General features: G+C 37.9%; 3 protein-coding genes across 4 annotated transcripts in view; 2 read left to right on the forward strand and 1 right to left on the reverse strand.

Annotated features, from left to right (window-relative positions):
• LOC134318702 (cathepsin F-like) overlaps positions 1 to 9,478 on the forward strand; it is a 141,144-nt gene extending 131,666 nt beyond the window's left edge. Inside the window, 3 exon segments of the mRNA XM_062999637.1 lie at positions 4,631 to 4,721; positions 8,232 to 8,290; positions 9,318 to 9,478. Of these exon segments, the coding sequence (XP_062855707.1) occupies positions 4,631 to 4,721; positions 8,232 to 8,290; positions 9,318 to 9,392 (225 nt within the window). The 3' untranslated portion in view covers positions 9,393 to 9,478.
• A 1,613-nt stretch (positions 9,479 to 11,091) lies between these two features.
• On the forward strand, positions 11,092 to 14,284 carry LOC134319418 (probable RNA-binding protein EIF1AD). Its single transcript, XM_063000590.1, has 5 exons — positions 11,092 to 11,179; positions 12,013 to 12,127; positions 13,124 to 13,232; positions 13,321 to 13,429; positions 13,689 to 14,284. The coding sequence occupies exons 2-5, from the start codon at positions 12,041 to 12,043 to the stop codon at positions 13,909 to 13,911; spliced, it is 528 nt and encodes a 175-aa protein (XP_062856660.1). The 5' UTR covers positions 11,092 to 11,179; positions 12,013 to 12,040; the 3' UTR covers positions 13,912 to 14,284.
• An 864-nt stretch (positions 14,285 to 15,148) lies between these two features.
• On the reverse strand, positions 15,149 to 18,719 carry LOC134318986 (N-acetyllactosaminide beta-1,3-N-acetylglucosaminyltransferase 2-like). Of its 2 annotated transcripts, XM_062999946.1 has the most exons (3): positions 18,659 to 18,719; positions 16,749 to 18,074; positions 15,149 to 15,932 (listed from the first exon to the last, which is right to left on the reverse strand). In XM_062999946.1, exon 2 carries the CDS (start codon positions 18,069 to 18,071, stop codon positions 16,749 to 16,751), a length of 1,323 nt encoding a protein of 440 aa, XP_062856016.1. In that variant the 5' UTR covers positions 18,072 to 18,074; positions 18,659 to 18,719; the 3' UTR covers positions 15,149 to 15,932. The 2 variants fall into 2 exon arrangements, with proteins under 2 accessions (XP_062856016.1, XP_062856015.1); XM_062999945.1 differs by lacking the exon at positions 18,659 to 18,719 and having other exon boundaries at positions 16,749 to 18,155.
• Positions 18,720 to 21,097: the final 2,378 nt, after the last annotated feature.

Raw genomic sequence — 21,097 nt, forward strand, 5'->3', positions numbered from 1 at the left:
ATTCAGCCCCCTTGCGTTAATACTTTGTAGCGCCACCTTTTGCTGCGATTACAGCTGCAAGTCGCTTGGGGTATGTCTCTATCAGTTTTGCACATCAAGAGACAGAAATTTTTGCCCATTCTTCCTTGCAAAACAGCTCGAGCTTAGTGAGGTTGGATGGAGAGCGTTTGTGAACAGCAGTTTTCAGCTCTTTCCACAGATTCTCGATGGGATTCAGGTCTGGACTTTGACTTGGCCATTCTAACACCTGGATACGTTTATTTGTGAACCATTCCATTGTAGATTTTGCTTTATGTTTTGGATCATTGTCTTGTTGGAAGATAAATCTCCGTCCCAGTCTCAGGTCTTTTGCAGACTGCAACAGGTTTTCTTCCAGAATGGTCCTGTATTTGGCTCCATCCATCTTCCCATCAATTTTAACCATCTTCCCTGTCCCTGCTGAAGAAAAGCAGGCCCAAACCATGATCCTGCCACCACCATGTTTGACAGTGGGGATGGTGTGTTCAGGGTGATGAGCTGTGTTGCTTTTACGCCAAACATAACGTTTTGCATTGTGGCCAAAAAGTTCGATTTTGGTTTCATCTGACCAGAGCACCTTCTTCCACATGTTTGGTGTGTCTCCCAGGTGACTTTTTATAGATATCTTTGAGAAATGGCTTTCTTCTTGCCACTCTTCCATAAAGGCCAGATTTGTGCAGTGTACGACTGATTGTGTCCTATGGACAGAGTCTCCCACCTCAGCTGTAGATCTCTGCAGTTCATTCAGAGTGATCATGGGCCTCTTGGCTGCATCTCTGATCAGTCTTCTCCTTGTTTGAGCTGAAAGTTTAGAGGGACGGCCGGGTCTTGGTAGATTTGCAGTGGTCTGATACTCCTTCCATTTCAATATGATCGCTTGCACAGTGCTCCTTGAGATGTTTAAAGCTTGGGAAATCTTTTTGTATCCAAATCCGGCTTTAAACTTCTCCACAACAGTATCTCGGACCTGCCTGGTGTGTTCCTTGGTCTTCATGATGCTCTCTGCGCTTTAAACAGAACTCTGAGACTATCACAGAGCAGGTGCATTTATACGGAGACTTGATTACACACAGGTGGATTCTATTTATCACCATCAGTCATTTAGGTCAACATTGGATCATTCAGAGATCCTCACTGAACTTCTGGAGTGAGTTTGCTGCACTGAAAGTAAAGGGGCTGAATAATATTGCACGCCCCACTTTTTAGTTTTGTATTTCTAAAAAAAGTTTAAAATATCCAATAAATTTCGTTCCACTTCACGATTGTGTCCCACTTGTTGTTGATTCTTCACAAAAAATTACAATTTCATATCGTTATGTTTGAAGCCTGAAATGTGGCAAAAGGTTGAAAAGTTCAAGGGGGCTGAATACTTTTGCAAGGCACTGTGTATATATATATATATATATATATATATATATATATATATACAGTGTATCACAAAAGTGAGTACACCCCTCACATTTCTGCAAATATTTCATTATATCTTTTCATGGGACAACACTATAGACATGAAACTTGGATATAACTTAGAGTAGTCAGTGTACAGCTTGTATAGCAGTGTAGACTTACTGTCTTCTGAAAATAACTCAACACACAGCCATTAATGTCTAAATAGCTGGCAACATAAGTGAGTACACCCCACAGTGAACATGTCCAAATTGTGCCCAAATGTGTCGTTGTCCCTCCCTGGTGTCATGTGTCAAGGTCCCAGGTGTAAATGGGGAGCAGGGCTGTTAAATTTGGTGTTTTGGGTACAATTCTCTCATACTGGCCACTGGATATTCAACATGGCACCTCATGGCAAAGAACTCTCTGAGGATGTGAGAAATAGAATTGTTGCTCTCCACAAAGATGGCCTGGGCTATAAGAAGATTGCTAACACCCTGAAACTGAGCTACAGCATGGTGGCCAAGGTCATACAGCGGTTTTCCAGGACAGGTTCCACTCGGAACAGGCTTCGCCAGGGTCGACCAAAGAAGTTGAGTCCACGTGTTCGGCGTCATATCCAGAGGTTGGCTTTAAAAAATAGACACATGAGTGCTGCCAGCATTGCTGCAGAGGTTGAAGACGTGGGAGGTCAGCCTGTCAGTGCTCAGACCATACGTCGCACACTGCATCAACTCGGTCTGCATGGTCGTCATCCCAGAAGGAAGCTGACGCACAAGAAAGCCCGCAAACAGTTTGCTGAAGACAAGCAGTCCAAGAACATGGATTACTGGAATGCCCTGTGGTCTGACGAGACCAAGATAAACTTGTTTGGCTCAGATGGTGTCCAGCATGTGTGGCGGCGCCCTGGTGAGGAGTACCAAGTCAACTGTCTCTTGCCTACAGTCAAGCATGGTGGTGGTAGCATCATGGTCTTGGGCTGCATGAGTGTTGCTGGCACTGGGGAGCTGCAGTTCATTGAGGGAAACATGAATTCCAACATGTACTGTGACATTCTGAAACAGAGCATGATCCCCTCCCTTCGAAAACTGGGCCTCATGGCAGTTTTCCAACAGGATAACGACCCCAAACACAACCTCCAAGATGACAACTGCCTTGCTGAGGAAGCTGAAGGTAAAGGTGATGGACTAAACCCAATTGAGCACCTGTGGCGCATCCTCAAGTGGAAGGTGGAGGAGTTCAAGGTGTCTAACATCCACCAGCTCCGTGATGTCATCATGGAGGAGTGGAAGAGGATTCCAGTAGCAACCTGTGCAGCTCTGGTGAATTCCATGCCCAGGAGGGTTAAGGCAGTGCTGGATAATAATGGTGGTCACACAAAATATTGACACTTTGGGCACAATTTGGACATGTTCACTGTGGGGTGTACTCACTTATGTTGCCAGCTATTTAGACATTAATGGCTGTGTGTTGAGTTCTTTTCAGAAGACAGTAAATCTACACTGCTATACAAGTTGTACACTGACTACTCTAAGTTATATCCAAGTTTCATGTCTATAGTGTTGTCCCATGAAAAGATATAATAAAATATTTGCAGAAATGTGAGGGGTGTACTCACTTTTCTGATACACTGTATATACATATATATATATATATATATATATATATATAGGTTCAAATGTGTGTGTATTTGCTTTCTTACCTGCTAAAAACGTTTCTGCCTGCAACAGTTATGTACTTCTCCTTTTTCTTTGTTGGGCAATCACTTGTTGAGGTACTACTAGGACTCGTCTCCCACATTATTATCTCGAGCTTCAGGACACAGTGTGACGCGTTTCTCGGCAGCATATAAGCGCTTTATGTCTATGAAACGCCTGTAGTAAATGGGGGGAAATCCAGCATCTTCTGGAATATCCTCATATTCGATTTCTATACAATGTTTATATGTTTCTGCTATCCTCTGGCTCTCACCCTGCAGTCCAAGCCAGCGTTTAATGCTGTTTCTGAATGTATCCCACCGCGTGCGAGTAAAATCCTTTGCGTCTTCGTTCTTTATGGACGTGAGATGCATGTTAAATTGTTTGTAACCCTGTTAGGGCGATTTAGAAGGTTTTCTGGTCCTATAATCCTCGTCTTCACTGCTCGATGTTGATAACAAGGGTGCAGACATTTTGGATTGCGGTTCCAAAGAGCGGCGACCTGATTGGTCCAGCGAGAAGCAAGTGACAATTACTCCGCAAATCCTTATCGCTCATGATAATGGATTTATGTTCCCTACATAGTGCACTAAGTTGTATATCAGATAATGGATTTATGTTTCCTACATAGTGCACTAGACAGTATATTAAACAATTGATTTATGTTCCCTACACAGTGCGCTAGATTGTATATCGGATAACGGATTTAATACGCGATTGGGAAAAAAGTATGTGTCTCGTGCGTGTGAATGTGTGTGTGTGTGTGTGTGCGCTCTTGGCCGCTCGTTCTACATTCCGGGAGATTTTATCTGACTTGCGGGCATCAGGAAGCGGCTATGTATGTGCGGTGGACTCCCTGAACTTCCGGGAGACGAGATGTCTGATAATGTGTTTGACAGAATGTGAACAAGCCTGTCTGGACCTTAGTTTCTTCAAGCCTGCAGCACACTTGCTTTCACTACTGTTGGGCCACTAAAAAAGGCCTTTAACCCTCACTTGCTCAGATTGGAAGTCACTTTAGATAAGAGCGTCTGCTAAATGCTGTTCCTCAGATACACTATATGGCCAAAATATGTAAACACCCCTTCCAATTGTATACAATCAATTATGTTAAATAAATTGTATGCTTTTAACTTCATGGGCCGTTCAGGACAGGCATTTCCTGATGATTTTAGCATAAAGAATCATTAGTTGCTTACACAGGGCCCTGACCTCAAGCCCAATAAACACTTCTGAAATAAATTTGAACATCGATATCAGTGTCTGACATCAGTGCACCTTTAACAAAAAAGGTCACAAATTCCCACAGACACACCACAAAAATATGTGAAAAGACTTTTCCGTATAGTGGAGGCTATTGGCTCTGGCTGCAAAAACTTATACTGTGGATTTTGTTATTAATTTGCAGTAGTGAAAGCTGTTTACAAAGCAATTTTTATCTAGCTGGCAACCCACATCAGGAGTACTGTGTACAGTGAAACAGGTCAAACTCTGACTCACTCTTTTGACTCTGTACTTTCTCTTTGCAGTTCTATAAAAATGGAGTGTCACACCCTCTGAAGATATTCTGCAACCCCTGGATGATTGATCATGCTGTGCTACTTGTTGGATTTGGAGAACGTGAGCATTTTCCTCTTTGTTCGCTAGTAAACAAAAAAAAGTTTATTTGGTACATCGTGTTTAAACCAGTATAACTTTGTTTTCCTCACTTATTCAGTCTGAAAATAAGGCTGCACTGATGTGGAAGTATTTTTAATGTAGCTTTAAACACACGTGTATAATCTGTCAGCTAGTCAGTATTTACAAATGCACTTTATAATGACAAAGGCACAGTTGTTTTTAAAAACCTTATTAAAAATAATTTATGATCTAAAATAAAAAAAAATAATTATTAGTTAATTTTTATAGCGCCTTTGACATGCCCAAGGAGGCTTTACATTAAGAAGCAAAGCATCAATGGGAGAAAAGTTTCTATTTGAGGTTTAAAGGAAGAAATAGTAGAGAGAGAGAGAGACATGACCTGTCTCTTCATGTGTTTAGCCTGTAGCACTGTGTATCAGTTAACTTCAATGTTGACTGTCCTGTGCCAAACTAAAAGTTCATGTAAAGAATAAAGGCAAGGCAAGGCAAGGCAAGTTTATTTGTATAGCACCTTTCATACACAGTGGCAATTCAAAGTGCTTTACATAAGGAAAAATTAAAAATTAAAAGCATTAAAACATTCCTGAGATCTAGAACCTCAGAAAGACTTCTTGCAAACATTTAGTTACAATTAAAAACATGAAATTCAAACAAGAGAGATAAAAATTAAGAACTTGAAAAATTAAAAGAAAATATTGTAAAATATACCCTACAATTTGGTAAATACGAAATTAAAACAAGAGAAATAAGCAAATAAAACATAAAAACTAAAAGAAAATATAGTAAAATATACCTTACAGTTTAGAGAATATGGAATTAAAACAAGACTAAAAGAAATATGGTAAAATGAGGGTAATAGTAAAAATATCGAGCTCAATCATAGGCACAAGAAAAAAGAAAAGTTTTTAACCTGGATTTAAAGATTTCTATGTTTGAGGAACATCTAATATCTCCTGGCAGTCTGTTCCAGTTATATGCAGCCCAACAACTAAATGCTGCTTCACCATGTTTAGTTTGGACTCTGGGCTCTACTAGCTGACCTGAGTCCATGGATCTAAGAGATCTACTGGGTTTATATTCTCTGAACATTTCTGAGATGTATTCTGGGCCGAACCCATTCAGTGATTTATAGACCAGTAGCAGCACCTTAAATTCTATTCTGTAACTAACCGGAAGCCAGTGTAGAGATTTTAGAACTGGAGTGATGTGCTCAGTTCTCTTTGTCTTGGTTAAAACTCTTGCAGCAGCGTTCTGAATGAGCTGTAACTGTTTAATGGTCTTTTTGGGAAGTCCAGTTAAGAGACCATTACAATAGTCCACCCTACTGGAGATAAAAGCATGGATCAGCTTCTCTAGGTCTTGTTGGCACACTAGACCCTTGATTTTGGCTATATTTCTAAGATGGTAGAAGGCTGTTTTGGTGATGGTTTTAATATGGCTGGTGAATGTAAGATCTGAGTCTATTAGAACGCCAAGATTTCGGACTTGGTCTTTGGTTTTTAGAGCCCGGGAACTGAGGTGTTCAATGACACTAGACCTCTTTTCTTTGTTGCCAAACACAACAATCTCTGTTTTGTCCTTATTTAACTGTAAAAAATTCTGGCTCATCCATTTATTGATGTCCTCTAAACACTGACACAGTGAATCTATTGGGCTGTAATCATCTGGTGAGAGAGCCAGATATATCTGTGTGTCATCTGCATAACTATGGTAATCAATGTTGTTAGCCTGTAGCATTTGGCCTAATGGCAGCATATAAAGATTGAACAGGAGAGGTCCAAGAACTGATCCCTGGGGGATTCCACATGTCATAGCCACTCTGTCAGATTCATAGCTGCCAATAGTGACAAAGTAACTGCGGTCTTTTAAGTAAGACCTGAACCAATTAAGGACTGTTCCGGAAAGTCCAACCCAGTTTTCCAACCTGTCCAGCAGTATTCTATGATCTACAGTGTCGAAGGCTGCACTAAGATCCAGTAAAACCAGAACTGATATTTTACCTGAGTCACTATTCAGCCGTTGATCATTTAACACTTTTATGAGAGCCGTTTCAGTGCTGTGGTGAGCTCGAAAGCCTGACTGAAATTTGTCAAAAGAACCACTGGAATTCAAAAAACTGCTGACTTGATTGTAGACAACTTTCTCAATGATCTTAGCTATGAAAGGAAGATTTGAGATCGGCCTGTAGTTGTTTAACACAGACGCATCCAGATTTCTCTTTTTTAGGAGTGGTTTAATGGCAGCTGTTTTAAGTGATTTTGGGAAAACGCCTGATGATAGTGAGCCATTAACTATTTGTTGCAAATCAGTTTTTACAGAGTTAAAAATAGTTTTAAAAAATTCAGATGGCAGCATGTCGAGACAACATGTCGATGATTTAAGATGCTGAACTGTTTTCTCCAGAGTTTTTTGGTCTATTGTATTAAATTGTGACATAATAGTCATGTTATTTTTAGGTGTCTGTAGGGGCAGCATGGTTTTATTGTTTGACTGAGTGGAGTTAATGGTCAGTCTAATAGTTTTGATTTTTTCACAGAAGAAATGAGCAAACTCATTACATTTCTCTGTGGACAGAAGTTCTGGCGTGATCTGTTTTGAAGGATTTGTAAGCTTGTCGACCACGTTGAATAGAGTGCGGGTGTTGTTGATGTTCCTGTTAATGATCTTAGAGAAGTGCAGCTGTCTAGCCCTGCCTAACTCTGAGTTAAAACTACAAAGGCTTTGCTTATAGAGATCATAGTGGATTTGAAGTTTAGTTTTCCTCCACTTACGTTCAGCTCTCCTGCATTCTTTTTTCATAGCCATTACCATCATTGTGTTACGCCATGGTGCTTTCTGTTTGCTCAACGTTTTCATGACTTTTACCGGAGCAACCACGTCCATGACAGTCAATATTTTCACGTTAAAGTTATCCAGGAGTTCATCAACTGACTCTGCAATTAAAGTTGGTGATATAGCTATGGCCTCCATAAACTGAGAACTAGTGCTTTCATTTATGCACCTTTTCTTAACAGAAACAGAGCTAGTTTGAGCATCTGGAGTGATCAGCATTTCAAAGAAGACACAAAAATGATCAGAGAGGGCCAAGTCCTTGACCAAAACAGAGGAAATGTTAAGACCTTTAGAAATAACTAGATCCAGAGTGTGCCCTCGAGTATGTGTAGGCCCTTTCACATGTTGCAATAGACCAAATGTGTCAAAAAGTCCAAAAAGTTCTTTGGTGTTGTTGTCCTTGTTATTATCTAAGTGGATGTTAAAATCCCCAGTTATGATGAAGAAGCTGTACTCAGTGGAGATAAGTGACAGTAGTTCAGCAAATTCATCTATAAAATGTGCAGAGTATCTTGGAGGTTTATAAATGGTTAAAAATAAAATGTTGGGAGTACCCTTCAAAATAAAACAGAGGTATTCAAACGACTTAAAATTGCCAAGTTCAGTCTTTTTGCACTGGAATACATCTTTAAAAAGTGTATTTATGTGTCTGTGCAGGTAATGGAATTCCATTCTGGGCTATTAAGAACAGCTGGGGAGAAGACTACGGTGAGCAGGTAAGACAGATCCAGAAATGTTTAGTCACTGATCAGACAGAACAAATCGCTTTATTTTGCAGTATCTGGTGCTTATAACTACAAACATTTCCAGAAAGGTTGGGACATGCAGTTGAATAAGTTTGTGAAATGCAATTAAAACAAGAATCTTTGATTTGTTAATTCTTGTGAACCTCAGTTTAACTGACAACGTACAAAGATATTACTATTTATATTTTACTGGCCAACTTCATTGTATTTTGTAATAAAAAATATTTTGATACCTGCAACACACTCAAATAAAGTTTTAGACTTAAGTTTCAGTAAGACAGGTCTTATTCAGCACACGCTATAACAGTGTGGCTTCATACACACAGAGTGCGAGGTGGCAATCCAGATCTGTTAAAATGCAGGAGATCATGAAGCGTCCGTTGCACTAGTATTTAACCCCCAATGTCTTGGTGAAACATCTCTTGATAACCTCTAATAAGTACATTTGCTAAGTGCTTCCAAGCTTCTGTGACCTCTTTTCCTGGAATCTTAGAATTTAACATTAATTTGTTTCCAAAACAAACTGAAATGTGGACTTATCTGACCACAGCACACATTTTTGTGTCTTTCTGTCCATCTGACATGAGCTCAGACACAGAGAACTTGGCCATGTTTCTGCATTGAATCTACAGTATGTATGGCTTTCTTTTTATCTTTTTTCTCTATCTCATAATAGAGATTAAGATTGCATTACTTAATGCAGTGGCAGGCTGTGTTAAGTGACAACCGTTTTCCAAGGTATTCCCAACCCCATGTGGCTATATTTATCACAGTGGCATGCTGGTTTTTCGTGCAGTGCCATCTGAGGGCCACAAATATTTTAAAATCTTATTTTTTATTTATATTAAAGATGTACAAATGTTGCTAAGCCATTTTACCACACTAAATATGTGATTATTTCACATTATGTTTAGATTATGTAAAATGTTAAGAGGTGATAACATATTTGATAACAGGATATATTAAAAAAATTATTTTTTTTCTTGTGTCTTTTTAGGGTTACTACTACCTGTACAGAGGATCCAGACTGTGTGGGATTAACAAGATGTGTTCATCTGCACTCATTAATTAAGAATCTATATGAGCTTATGAGTGCACACAAACATAAACACAAACACACAAGAACATTCACAGAAACACACTTACCATAAGTTATTAGAATCTTTAGAGCCTTGTTTTACATGTTCAAGATGTGACCTGTGGAGTATTTATTTATCTGTAGGGCAAGAGATTTTACCTCAAACCAAACATGTCCATTCACACCATGGAAAGGAAGAGACAAGTTGTTTTTTGCTTCAGATCTTATATTCATTTTGTTCTAGTTTTGGTATGGGACATGGGTCCATTCAGTTGGGATTAGTTTTACATGGGGACCTAAGGTAATACCCACAGATGTGCTAATCTTATCCATTGCCCATGTGTGTTCAAAGTACCTCATAAAACCACAATTTCCGTTTCAAATAGCATTGCTGTGACTAAAAAGGTTCAACATTACATTTAATCTTATTTTTAATAATTATTGTTTTATTATTTTTAGCATATTTATGTGTACTAACTTTTAAAATGATTATTTAATAATAGTTTTGAACTGTTGTTACATTGTTTTTAAAATATTGTGTCATAATTGAACATGGGACTGCATAATGATTTTGGAAGCTCACACTAGTTTATTTCAGTGTTGATAAATACTTTTGTTATTCTGTCATCTTTTGCTGCATGTTCTGAAACACCTAAATTAAAACACCACTGCTGGACATCTAAAGTGGACAGAATAGAAATACAATAAAGAAAGTTTGTCACAAATCATAAAGTGTTACAAAAAACTGCTGTTACAAAAAACTGCTGAATAAAGTTATTAAATTCCAGTCTGTTTATATCTGCTTTGTTCTGTCTGTAATAGCATACTTTATTTTTGTAATAACATTTCATTTTGCAACTGGTTAATTATACAGTGTTATTATTTCATTTAATTTTTCATCATTTAAATTGTGGGTCCCTTTTTCCTGCCATTACTGGGCGCAGTGCAGTAACACACTCCAGACAGCTTGCCAGTCCATCATGGGGCATTTGGATCTGGCTCGCATACCAGGACAGATTCCTTAACCAGGTCTTGATTTGCTTGTAAATGTGTCTTTGCTATCATGCTGGAAAGTCCAGTTATCCTGAAGGTTTCATTTAAGGGCACTTAGGTGGCTCAGCGGTAAAACACGCCAACACACCAGAGCTGATCTCTCAAACTCGTGAGGTGTTTGCAACACCTCTTGAACACTTGCATCTCTGTGTGGTGTTTATTTAAAACATAGCTGAAGCAAATTAAGGATCGATATTAAGTTCCCAATGGTTTAATCATGTTGCGTATTAACTTTAGATCATACAGACTAGCAGTATATTTTGTGATCAGCAATATTATGTAGGGGTTGAATAATTGTGATATGACAGTATTAACAAAATATTCTGCTACACTAAAATACATCATTTTCATTATTTATTTGCTATTATAATTTCGCTCATAAAGAATAAATTTTAAGCAAAATCTAGCTGTACAGAAAAGATTAAAGTTATAAATCATTATTCTCTTTTAGGGGCTGAATGTATCCGATTGCATTAGTATTTCTGTTAAAACTCGAAGTTACATTTACATTGTGACGAACAGAACCACTGCTGCATTGTAGTTTAGTTTACAATATCAGTTGGACTACATTACCCACAATGCAAATGCCTTTTGTAACCGGCAGTAACCGGAAGCAAGTCCCACATGCGCGATACGCGTTTAGGAATTTTGCTAACGTGTGGAGTTATCTTCGATGTACCAAACAGCCAAATACACAGTATATTTACATTTATATTTCGGGTTTCTAGGTAGGTACAGTGAGGTTTTTATTTTAATGATGTGGTTTTAGTGAATGCATGAAAACGTTTAACGCATGAACACATTAAACGTTAGTTTGGTTAGTAGCCTACTAGTCGCATGCTAATAACTATGAGGTCTTTCTAGCAAACTCGATCATGTCAGTCAGGTTAAATCGCAGTGAGGTGTTTATAAACTGTATTAAATTAAAACTGTAAAGGTTATGTAATACAATTTGTTTAAATATTTATTATGTTCATTAAACCAAACTGCGGTTGATCAGCTCAGTGAACTGGCAGCTGTTAGATATTAGTTTTTATTTACTTTGGTCAGTGGTGGATCATTGTCATGGATATTTAAGAGAACCCCTGTTTCAGATTCAAGATAAAGAAAAAAAGGTTCACATTTGCCACATAAAGGTTTAATTTTATAATTATTGTTACTAAGTAATGATAACATGTCAATATGACTGACGTGTCATCATAAATTAATCTTATATGATGGTCAGTAATGTAATCAACAATGTAACTAATAAGTAGGACAAAAGTGTGATTTTCTGTTCCACTTTGGTTTTTTAATCAATTTTAATAGAGCATGGGAACTTAAAGGTTCCATTTTGATTGGTCACCACTAAACTACCATTGAAACAGGCACATCAGTATCCTGTTGGAGGTAATTTTGTAGGGCTCTGAAAGTGCTCTTCTTTACAGTTACTATCCCTGAAGATCAATTGACCTGATGTTATTCTGTACGTTAAAATGTTGAACACCAACTGTGACTTCAGGTCACTAAATTGAAATGTAGAATATAGTTAACATTTACAAAACCAATTCCGCTTTTACAGAAAAGGAAAAGCTTAGAAATAATCAACCATGTCCAAGGCAACCAAGCGCAAGCATGTAGTCAAAGAAGTTCTTGGAGAGTTTGTCACACCCAGTGAGAAGCAGCAGATCATGAGGGTAAGATACTGACGCTTCTACAGTTTTTTGATTTTCTCATTTTGCCAGGTCCTTTTATTCATTGACCAAGCATCATTAGTTGACGGTTAACCAATATTCTATAAAACTAAAGTTAAAAAGGTCATGTATGATATGCTGTAACTAACCAATTTATTTATTAAAAATAAAGACTGATGCTTGGTTTTTGGTGTGTGGTGTGAACACACTAGATATAACATTGTGCTTTTATCCTGGTGAGTTCTATATTTGTCACTATGTCGTCATTGCTTTACGATGGTTGTCTGCTCAGATGGCTCAGATGTAGCAGACTAGCACCTGATAATGTTGTCAATCTAGCTCCATTATTGGTCTTCCCTGTCTTCCACAAGTCCTGTCATAACACTCTGCCTTTGTCATGTTGTGTAGGTGCCCTATCACACACCCAAAGTAACATAACTTGCGGGGCTTAATGTTGTTCAGTATTCCCTGTTCTGTTCTGGCTATCCTGTAAACCTGCTCAGTGGTCATCTTCCTTCATGAGATTTTCCACAGTTTTCTGATGCACTTGTTCTCAAAAGCCTGAATGCAGATTTCTTCCTCTTTCTTCAGTGAGCAGGCTTCACATCTGTACAGCCAGCTGTAACACTATAAAATAGTCAGTGGACACTGTTTCACTACACAGCAAATATTTTAATCTGGTTGATTCAGTCTGTATTAGAAGGATGTCCTTTACAAATGTTTTGTAATTTAGTCTTGTGATATATTAATATTATTAATATATTTTTTTGGTCATACTAATAACATTTTAGGTCATATTGTCCAGTAAGGTTATTCCACCTGTAATAAACCTTTTTTAAATGTAAAAGTAGAATGGATATCAAGATTAATAGATTTATAGAATCTTAATAAGTGCTATTTTCATAAATAAAATAAATAAATAAATATATAAAATAAAGAACTGATTACATGCCTGAAGCTTAATAAGGTGGTGCTAATAAATGTCTTCAAATCTTGCAGATTTTGGGAACCAATGGCAATAACCTACATAATGCTGTAACAGACAGTGGTGAGAGATTTCTGCTTAGCATGCCCACAAAGTTCCGCAAAAACATCTGGATTAAAAGAGGTTGGTTTGATACTGAATATTTAAACTATGTAACAAATACATTATCAATGTAAAATTATTTAATGTCATTACTATATTCTGTTTGCAGGTGATTTTGTGATTGTAGATCCTATAGAGGAGGGTGACAAGGTGAAAGGAGAAATCAGTTTTATTCTGTATAGAGACCATATCCAGTATTTAAGGAAACTTGGTGTCTGGTAAATGCATTTTATTGCCTTTTTTAACATGCTGATAATGTGTTAAATCAGTGGATCAGTGGATATTGAAAATGCCCGTAGGTGTGAATGTGTGTGTTAATGTGTGATGCTGTTAGATGGTTTGGCACTCTGTCCATCACTGCATTGTGCCCAGTACGTCTGGGCCGAAGTGGTTGGCAAAAGTGAATAAAGATTTTTTTTGTCTGTGTTTTTATTCAAGTCATATTTAACAATTAATAAACTGGAACTTGTCCTGTAGGCCAAAAGGATTCAAAGTGGATGGTGAGAGTGGGGACAGGAAGCAGGAAGTGCAGAAAGATGAGAATGATTGCGAAGAGCAAGAGGACGAGCATAGCAACAGTGACTCTGACGATGATGGCGACCTTTTTGTAAACACAAACAGAGCCACAGTTCAGTACAGTGAGAGTGAGGAAGACTCTAATGACTCAGATGAAGAGGAGGAGAATGAAGAAGATGAATAGGTAGGAACTTTTGACTGGTGAATTCTGTAAATAATTTAATATTCTGAGGTTGCAGAGGTTTAATATAGAGGTTGCAGATGCTGCTGACTAAGTTAAATCATTTGTGGACTGTAATTAAGCTAAAAGATCCTATTTTTTAGTGGCAAGAACCATTTACATACTTTTCAAACAATAAAAAAGCCGTGGTAATGCTCTCTTAAATATCTGGAATAATTAGATCCACATAAAAATCACCAGTTAATGTCCAAATGTATTTCAGATGTAAATGATTTCTATATATACGATTATAGGTTTCAAAAAGATTTGTTGCATTGACAAAAACATTGTATCATAATGTATGTACATATGGCAATAAACTGTTTTTTTTTGTTTGTTTTGTAAACATGTCTTATGTTCCTGTTACATAAAAGAGAGTTTGCTTCATTGTTATTTATTATTATGGCCAAAAGTTTGTATACTTCCACCACTGCAGACCCCCACCCTGACCTATTCAACATGGTTGCAGTTGCCAGACAGTTTTCACACAGAAAAGTCTTCAACGATACAACCAGCATTGAAATCCAAAGACTACCATGACATACAGTACATGTCCCTGTAAACTATGTGAGTGTATGTAAACAATATGACTGTATATTTCTAAACATTTCTATGTCAACCATGTACACACTGGAATACATAATGTATTTTATTTAGGCCAAAACACAGAGGGTTACACATGACAGACACAAGTTCAAAAAAGACGTGGTTGCTTTAAGTACGTTGCACTAATACCTCGGGCAGTAAACTGTATGTTTACCATAGTCTACTGGCTTAAATATTTAACCATAATTTGCTAGACTACACACCCAGATAGTTACATACTCTAAACTCTTAATTACTAAAGCTCATCTCAGATGTGTTCTGCATTCTTGCAAACACGTCTCCAATGTGGACAAACTAAAGGTGGTGAAGTATATTTAGGGTTGCCTGATTAATCCAGAGCAAACTCATCTTAAAAGCCACAATTACAAGCATGACTCCTCAAATCTACACACCTACACATAAGTGGCATGTCCAGGCTAAACCCTGACAACCAAGTGAACTGGCACAACAAACATTCCTTGGGTGTGAGAAAGGTGTAATATATATACAAATGTTACATATTTATCTTAATATTTTATACATTATAATATTAAAACCCCATGTTTATAAAGGTTGGAACATAAAACAAGAATCTTTGGTTCGGTTAATCTCCCAAACCTTTATTTAACTGACAAAATACAAAAAGAAATGTCTAATGTTTTCACTGACCAACTTCATTATATTATGAAAATATTAACAGATTTAGAATCTGATGCCTGTACCACACTCAAAATAATAAAGACAACACCTAGATTAATTTACAGGGTCATTGTTGCTGCTCTTGTTCAGTTATTTTCAGTAATACAAGACCAGGCTCCTTTGTATCTCTTTGAATGGAGAAAGACATAATTGCAAGCCAGATCAATGCTTTAAAAACAGACTGATGGTTCATGACACATAATGTGTTTCATAAAAATGGCTACTACACCCTTAGTATTGCATTATAAAGTCATTTGGGATTTTAAAAGTTTTTCTGTGTAATGCTAACCCTGTTTTTTGATGTTCATAAAATGTTGGCTGAAACCTTAAACACTGCGTTTTAACAATTGGATTATAATGAACTCACACCACATAATTATGGAACATAACTCATGTTACATAGTATAATGTTTTTTTACAGAGGAGACTTTCATTTATTAGGATTTTAACATCATGTTTTACATTCATGACAGGACAGATAGTTACCGGTTACACAAGTTCAGAGTAACAGTTCAAGTTTTTAATGTGAACCACAGTAATGGACAATTTTTGTATCTCCGATTCACCTCACTTGCACACAGACACGGGGAGAGCATGCAAACTCCAGGACTCGGACTGCTCCACCTGGGAATCGAACCCAGGACCTTCTTGCTGTGAGGCGACAGTACTACCCACTGAGCCACCGTGCTGCCCTTGTTGGCCTGTAAAACATTATTATATAAATTTGCACCTTCATCACTAAACATACAGTGGGACAATTGAGGCATTACAAACCAAACAATTTACTCTAACCTAAAGGCAATTTGTTGTAAGCAATTTACATTCTGGCGTATTTTTGGAGGGGGGGCTACACTGATGGAGAAACTACTTAAAAGAAATCACATAGACAAAGGAAAAACATGCCAGTCCTCAAACAATAACCAGAGGTGTGGATTGAACCCAGGTCTTTTTGACCCAAAGGCTGTGCTACACCCATATTACCTGCTGCCTTTGAGATTAAAAGTTGAATCTTATTTAATTCTGTGTAACATTAATTCATTAATTGTCTGTTGTACCACCACTTCATCCTACTCAGGGTCATAGTGGGTCTGATTCACTTCGCAAAAGGTACGAAACACCCCAGACAAGTTGCCAGAGGTAGCAATGACTGCATGTCTTTGGACTTGTGGGAGGAAACCGGAGCATCCATGGAAACCCACAAAGACGCGAGACTCCCACAAAGAAACCCACAAAGAAAGGACTCAGACTGCTCAACCTGAGAATCAAACCCAGGACCTTCTTGCTGTAAGGCAACACTGTTGCCCACTTCTGTGTAACAAGTTTTGAGTATTTTACTTGGTACATGAGTCCTTATTTAAATGCTTACTTTTATTAGAGTAATGGATTTTTTTAAATGTACTTTAAACAGTACTTAAGTAACATTTTTGCTTTTTACCCCTGATTATTAGTTAAATTACCAGTCACCAGTCTTGTCTGGCTCAGCCAGTTTCACAATAATATTATTGTTTGTTGGTTACCTATAGTGTCAGTGCTTTTCTTAGCGGAGTGTTTCTGCATTCAGATTTTGGTTCAAGCGTCTCTATCCAGAGCTTCAGCATTTCTTCTGGACTCCGTTTATGGACCATCAGGATGGTGTGGTGGGCACAAGGCTCCTTTGCTTCTGATTCAGTAAAATCAAAAGTGAGGAAAGCTGGGTTGTGGATAGGAATGACCCCCAACCTTTCAAGACACATTCCCAGGTAAACATCATCAATGGGGTACAAGTGAACTCTTTTGGATATGGCGAGAAGCCTCGGGACCAACGCACCAGAGTAGACCACACCTCCTCCACCAGGATATGATGGGTAACTGCCCTTATAGAAACCATGAGGGATGAAGTACTTGGTGTTTTCCGAGCGGACAGGCAAAGCAGCAGTGATTAGGTCCCCAGCAACAAACTCCTTTGATTTTTGTCTATCTAAATAGTCCAGGAGTGCTGGAGTCCTCACGAATACATCATCATCACCCTTGAAAACAAAGCGGGAGTTAGCGCAGTGTTTGGCATACCAGTCCCAGAACAGGACGTCTTTCAGTGTCAGGTTAAAGAAAGTGTCTAAAAAGTCCCACATTATGATGTCACCATAAGTTTTACTCTCCTGTTCAACATCTGCTTTGCTTCCTGCTTCAGTCTTGCCCAAGAGAAAAACCCTGCGCACCAGTCCTCCTCTCCCTACCTGTCCCCTCACCAGACCTGAATGACCCCATGTAAATCTAATAGCTTGACGATTTTTAATGTTTTCTGCTTGTGATTTTATGACCAGCAGCAACATCGGGGCTTCACTTTGATTTTGTTTACTGACACACACTCCAGGCTGGTTGATCAGCAGTGGGTAGTCTCTGCAGCGCATGTACTTGATAAACCTCTGTATTTGAGGGGGCAGACTAAAATAATCAGATGGATTCCACATTTTGTCAGAGTTTGAAAAACACCCAGTTTTGTTAAGTGAATGCAATGTGCTGTTGCCATTTTCTGAAATGTTTTTCCTGGCTCGTAGAATGGTGTTGTGCTGACGATCCATGACATGCTGGATTAGATTCCAAAATGCTTCTCGGTTTAGTTCCTCTTTCCAGAATGGCCGCATCGGATGGGGTGCCAGAAGGCTAGAACTGTTAGTTCCCTTTGCTATAAAGTAGTCATCCAGTAGTGGGATTAGGGTGCCAGATGGCCCACCGTGGTAGGTGTGAGTGATGGCGAAACACAGAGCTAATGCGATATAGACCAAGAGACATCCAGTCACTATGCATGGTGTACATATGCAGAGTAGGATCCGCCAGCGATATCGCCACAGACAATGAGCCATTACCTTTAGAGAAAAAAAAAAAAAATATTAACATGTAAGTAGTGCTTAAAATGTGCTGTTAGTTAAATGGGGAAATAGTTTGGATAGCTGTATGATATGTTATGTAAAAATTAAGATTAAACAATCGGTACATCAAGTCATATCTGAGTAATTTGTTTGAATTTCTTTCAAGACAGGAATGGTATAGGTATAGGATCTTTGTATTAGCTAAACAATTTCTTGCTTTACATACGAGCCCTCAATTATATATTTGTGAAAAAGTTTAGTATCATTTCCAATTGAGGATATCTTTCATTAAGTTCATAGATAGCTGCTGTCCTTCCCTATCGTATTTAAGGCATTCTGTCAGAATATGTCTTTCAGTGATTTGAGTGTGACCAAGGCTACAAAGAATCTGCTATGGCCTACATTGTCATATTTTATGATTTGTTATGCACTACCTTTTTACCCATGCCATTTTGTCATTTAATTTTAATGTTTTAACACTTTATCATGGTAAGGTAAAAATGTTTGGCACCTTCTAAAAATGGTAAGGAATAACTGGACTTCAATCATGTGATGCTCCTTTCGATCATAAATAAACTCACTTGTGGCAGGTAACAAGTGCTGGCAGTATAGAAATCCCACTTGTAACCAGTTTAACTGGAGGGAAAGTGGCTCAATCTCTGACTCCATGTACAATGAGTTTGGAGAAAAGAAAGAAGCAAAGAGCAAATCTCATGTCAATCACCTGCCTAAATGTGGATGAAAGAGAAAAACTAATTAAAGATTGCAATTGCAAGAACCTCAAATTCAGGCTGAACAATGTCAGCTCTCACTAGCTGTGACCATCTAAATGAAATAGGGCACTATGGTAAAAGAACCAGAAGGTCACTAATGCTAAAAGAAAGCTGGAAAGCTGGTAAAGCACATAATTATACCACTTACAAAAACATTAAGTAAATCCTACAAAAAATAGAACACAGTTCCTGCTGTAAAATATGGTGGAGGTTTATGGATGTTTTGGGGGTTGCTTAGCTACTTTTGACACAGGATGCCTTAACTGTGTGCATGGCATGATGGAATTTGAAGACTTATCATATTGAAGCACAATGTAAAGCCCACTGTCAGAAATCTGGGTCTCCATCAGAAGTCAGGGGTCTTCCAACAAGACAATGACCGAAGCACACTTCAAAAGCATTTTAATGTATGAAGTCAAAGTGCTGAGGAGTTTTGAAGAGGCCAGAAATGAGTTCATATCTAAATCCCACCGAACACCCGAGGAGACATCTTAGAACAGCAGTTGGTAGAAGGCACTCTTCAAAACTAAGAGACCTGAAGCAGTTGGCAAAAGAATTCCCGTAGAGGAAGGTGTAAGAAATACATTCATGGATACAGGAAAAGACTTGTTTCAGTTATTGGTTCCAAATAATGTGCTACCAAATATGAAGTTAAGGGGGGGCAATTTTTTGTTTAGTTCATTTCTGTTCTGTATTAAATAAGATCACATTCCTTCCACAGTCCAAAGACATGAAGTCAGGCCAGTTGAAGATACTAAATTGCCCTGGGTGTGTGTGTGCGAGTGTTTGTCCTGTGATGGACTGGTGACCTGTCCAGGGTGGTTCCTACCTTTCGTCTGATGAACTGTACCCACCGCGACCCCGAATACCATAAAGCAGGGGTAAAACAGACAATCAATGAATGTATACCGTCCCAACATCACTGAATTTGAGGTTTGTAGCAGTGCTGTTTCTTCACATCTATTGCATTATTAAGCTGCACTCTTTTCACTCTTACATGTAAAAATAAAAGCATGTTCACTGACTCTTTCTTTATACAACTTTGATTTTCAGTATTAACAGGATTTCATATAGCTTTGGTTAATCTTAACTATCCACAGTGTTTCATATTAACGTTCTCTTATAATGTGTAAAACATGACTTTAAAATCCTAATAAACAAACAAATCTCTTATAATGTTGCCGTTTGTATTTAACTTTTCTATACAAAAGTTTATCAGCAAAAATAATGCTTATTTTAGAGCTGAACTCTTCCACATCTTCCAAGTCTCAAAACTTTTGTGCAGTTTTTATCTGACCAATTGAAAACATTTATTTCTATCCTAAAGTGACACATTTGGCAAAAATACCAAAGTTTTATGTACTTTTTACTTACAGACAGATAATTTGTACAGATAAACTTTGGTCCTAATTGCTTATAGACAGGTTTAAGTAATATTCCTAAGCTTTTTGAACTTTTCCTATTTAGCTGGTTCACTTTGGTAAAAATAAGTCAACAGCTGTAGTCAGTTATAATTACTAGTAAGGAATTGGGAGTTTTGTGATATTCTAGAAATTTCTACACCACCAATGTTGCTGAATGCATATTTTAAATCAAACATTTCATACTTTTAATACACACGGTCAATACATTTGTTGTATATAATTGTTTGCTCACAGAAAAAGAACAGAACCTGAAAACTAACCCCCTTCTCAAGTTTTTTTTAAATGAAACTGCAGAATTATTCAAATCTGTGAGGTAAATAAACAAGTACTAACCTGGGTTTGATATCCGACACACAGGGACAGCTCGAGCACCACACCCGCGTGCACTAAACCAGAGCCGTAGATAGAGAGAGTTGCGACACTCCTTGATCTCGCCGCTACGCGGTCACGTGGTTCATGTAACCCTCCAATAGTTCCAAACAAACCCGGCGCTGTCATGTTCTCATATGGGACAGGCAGCAGTGAGTGAAATATTAAACAGTAAATAATAAACATTTGTACAATTTCTGGGTATTTTCAACTGCGTTTACATTTACTGCATCTGCTTTAATATCAATTTGGTATATGAAGTGGAAGATTGATGTTTATAATGACTTAATAGGTCGTTCTTGTTAACACACAGTACATTATATTAGCATACATTACATAATGCGATATCATTAAGTAGTAGAGACAATATACAGTACAGAGATTAGACAGTTTTTTATGTTTTGTTTTTTACATAAACTAATCTCCCTTCACTTTCCTGAGGATTCATAATAAT

Source organism: Trichomycterus rosablanca, chromosome 8, assembly GCF_030014385.1.
Source record: "Trichomycterus rosablanca isolate fTriRos1 chromosome 8, fTriRos1.hap1, whole genome shotgun sequence".
Classification (NCBI taxonomy): Eukaryota; Metazoa; Chordata; class Actinopteri; order Siluriformes; family Trichomycteridae; genus Trichomycterus; species Trichomycterus rosablanca.

Coding starts and splice junctions, on each gene's coding strand:
- LOC134319418 (XM_063000590.1), top strand. CDS start 12,041: ATGTCCAAGGCAACCAAGCGCAAGCATGTAGTCAAAGAAGTTCTTGGA. Junction 12,128..13,123: donor AGAAGCAGCAGATCATGAGG/GTAAGATACTGA, acceptor CAAATCTTGCAG/ATTTTGGGAACCAATGGCAA. Junction 13,430..13,688: donor TTAAGGAAACTTGGTGTCTG/GTAAATGCATTT, acceptor CTTGTCCTGTAG/GCCAAAAGGATTCAAAGTGG.
- LOC134318986 (XM_062999946.1), bottom strand. CDS start 18,071: ATGGCTCATTGTCTGTGGCGATATCGCTGGCGGATCCTACTCTGCATA.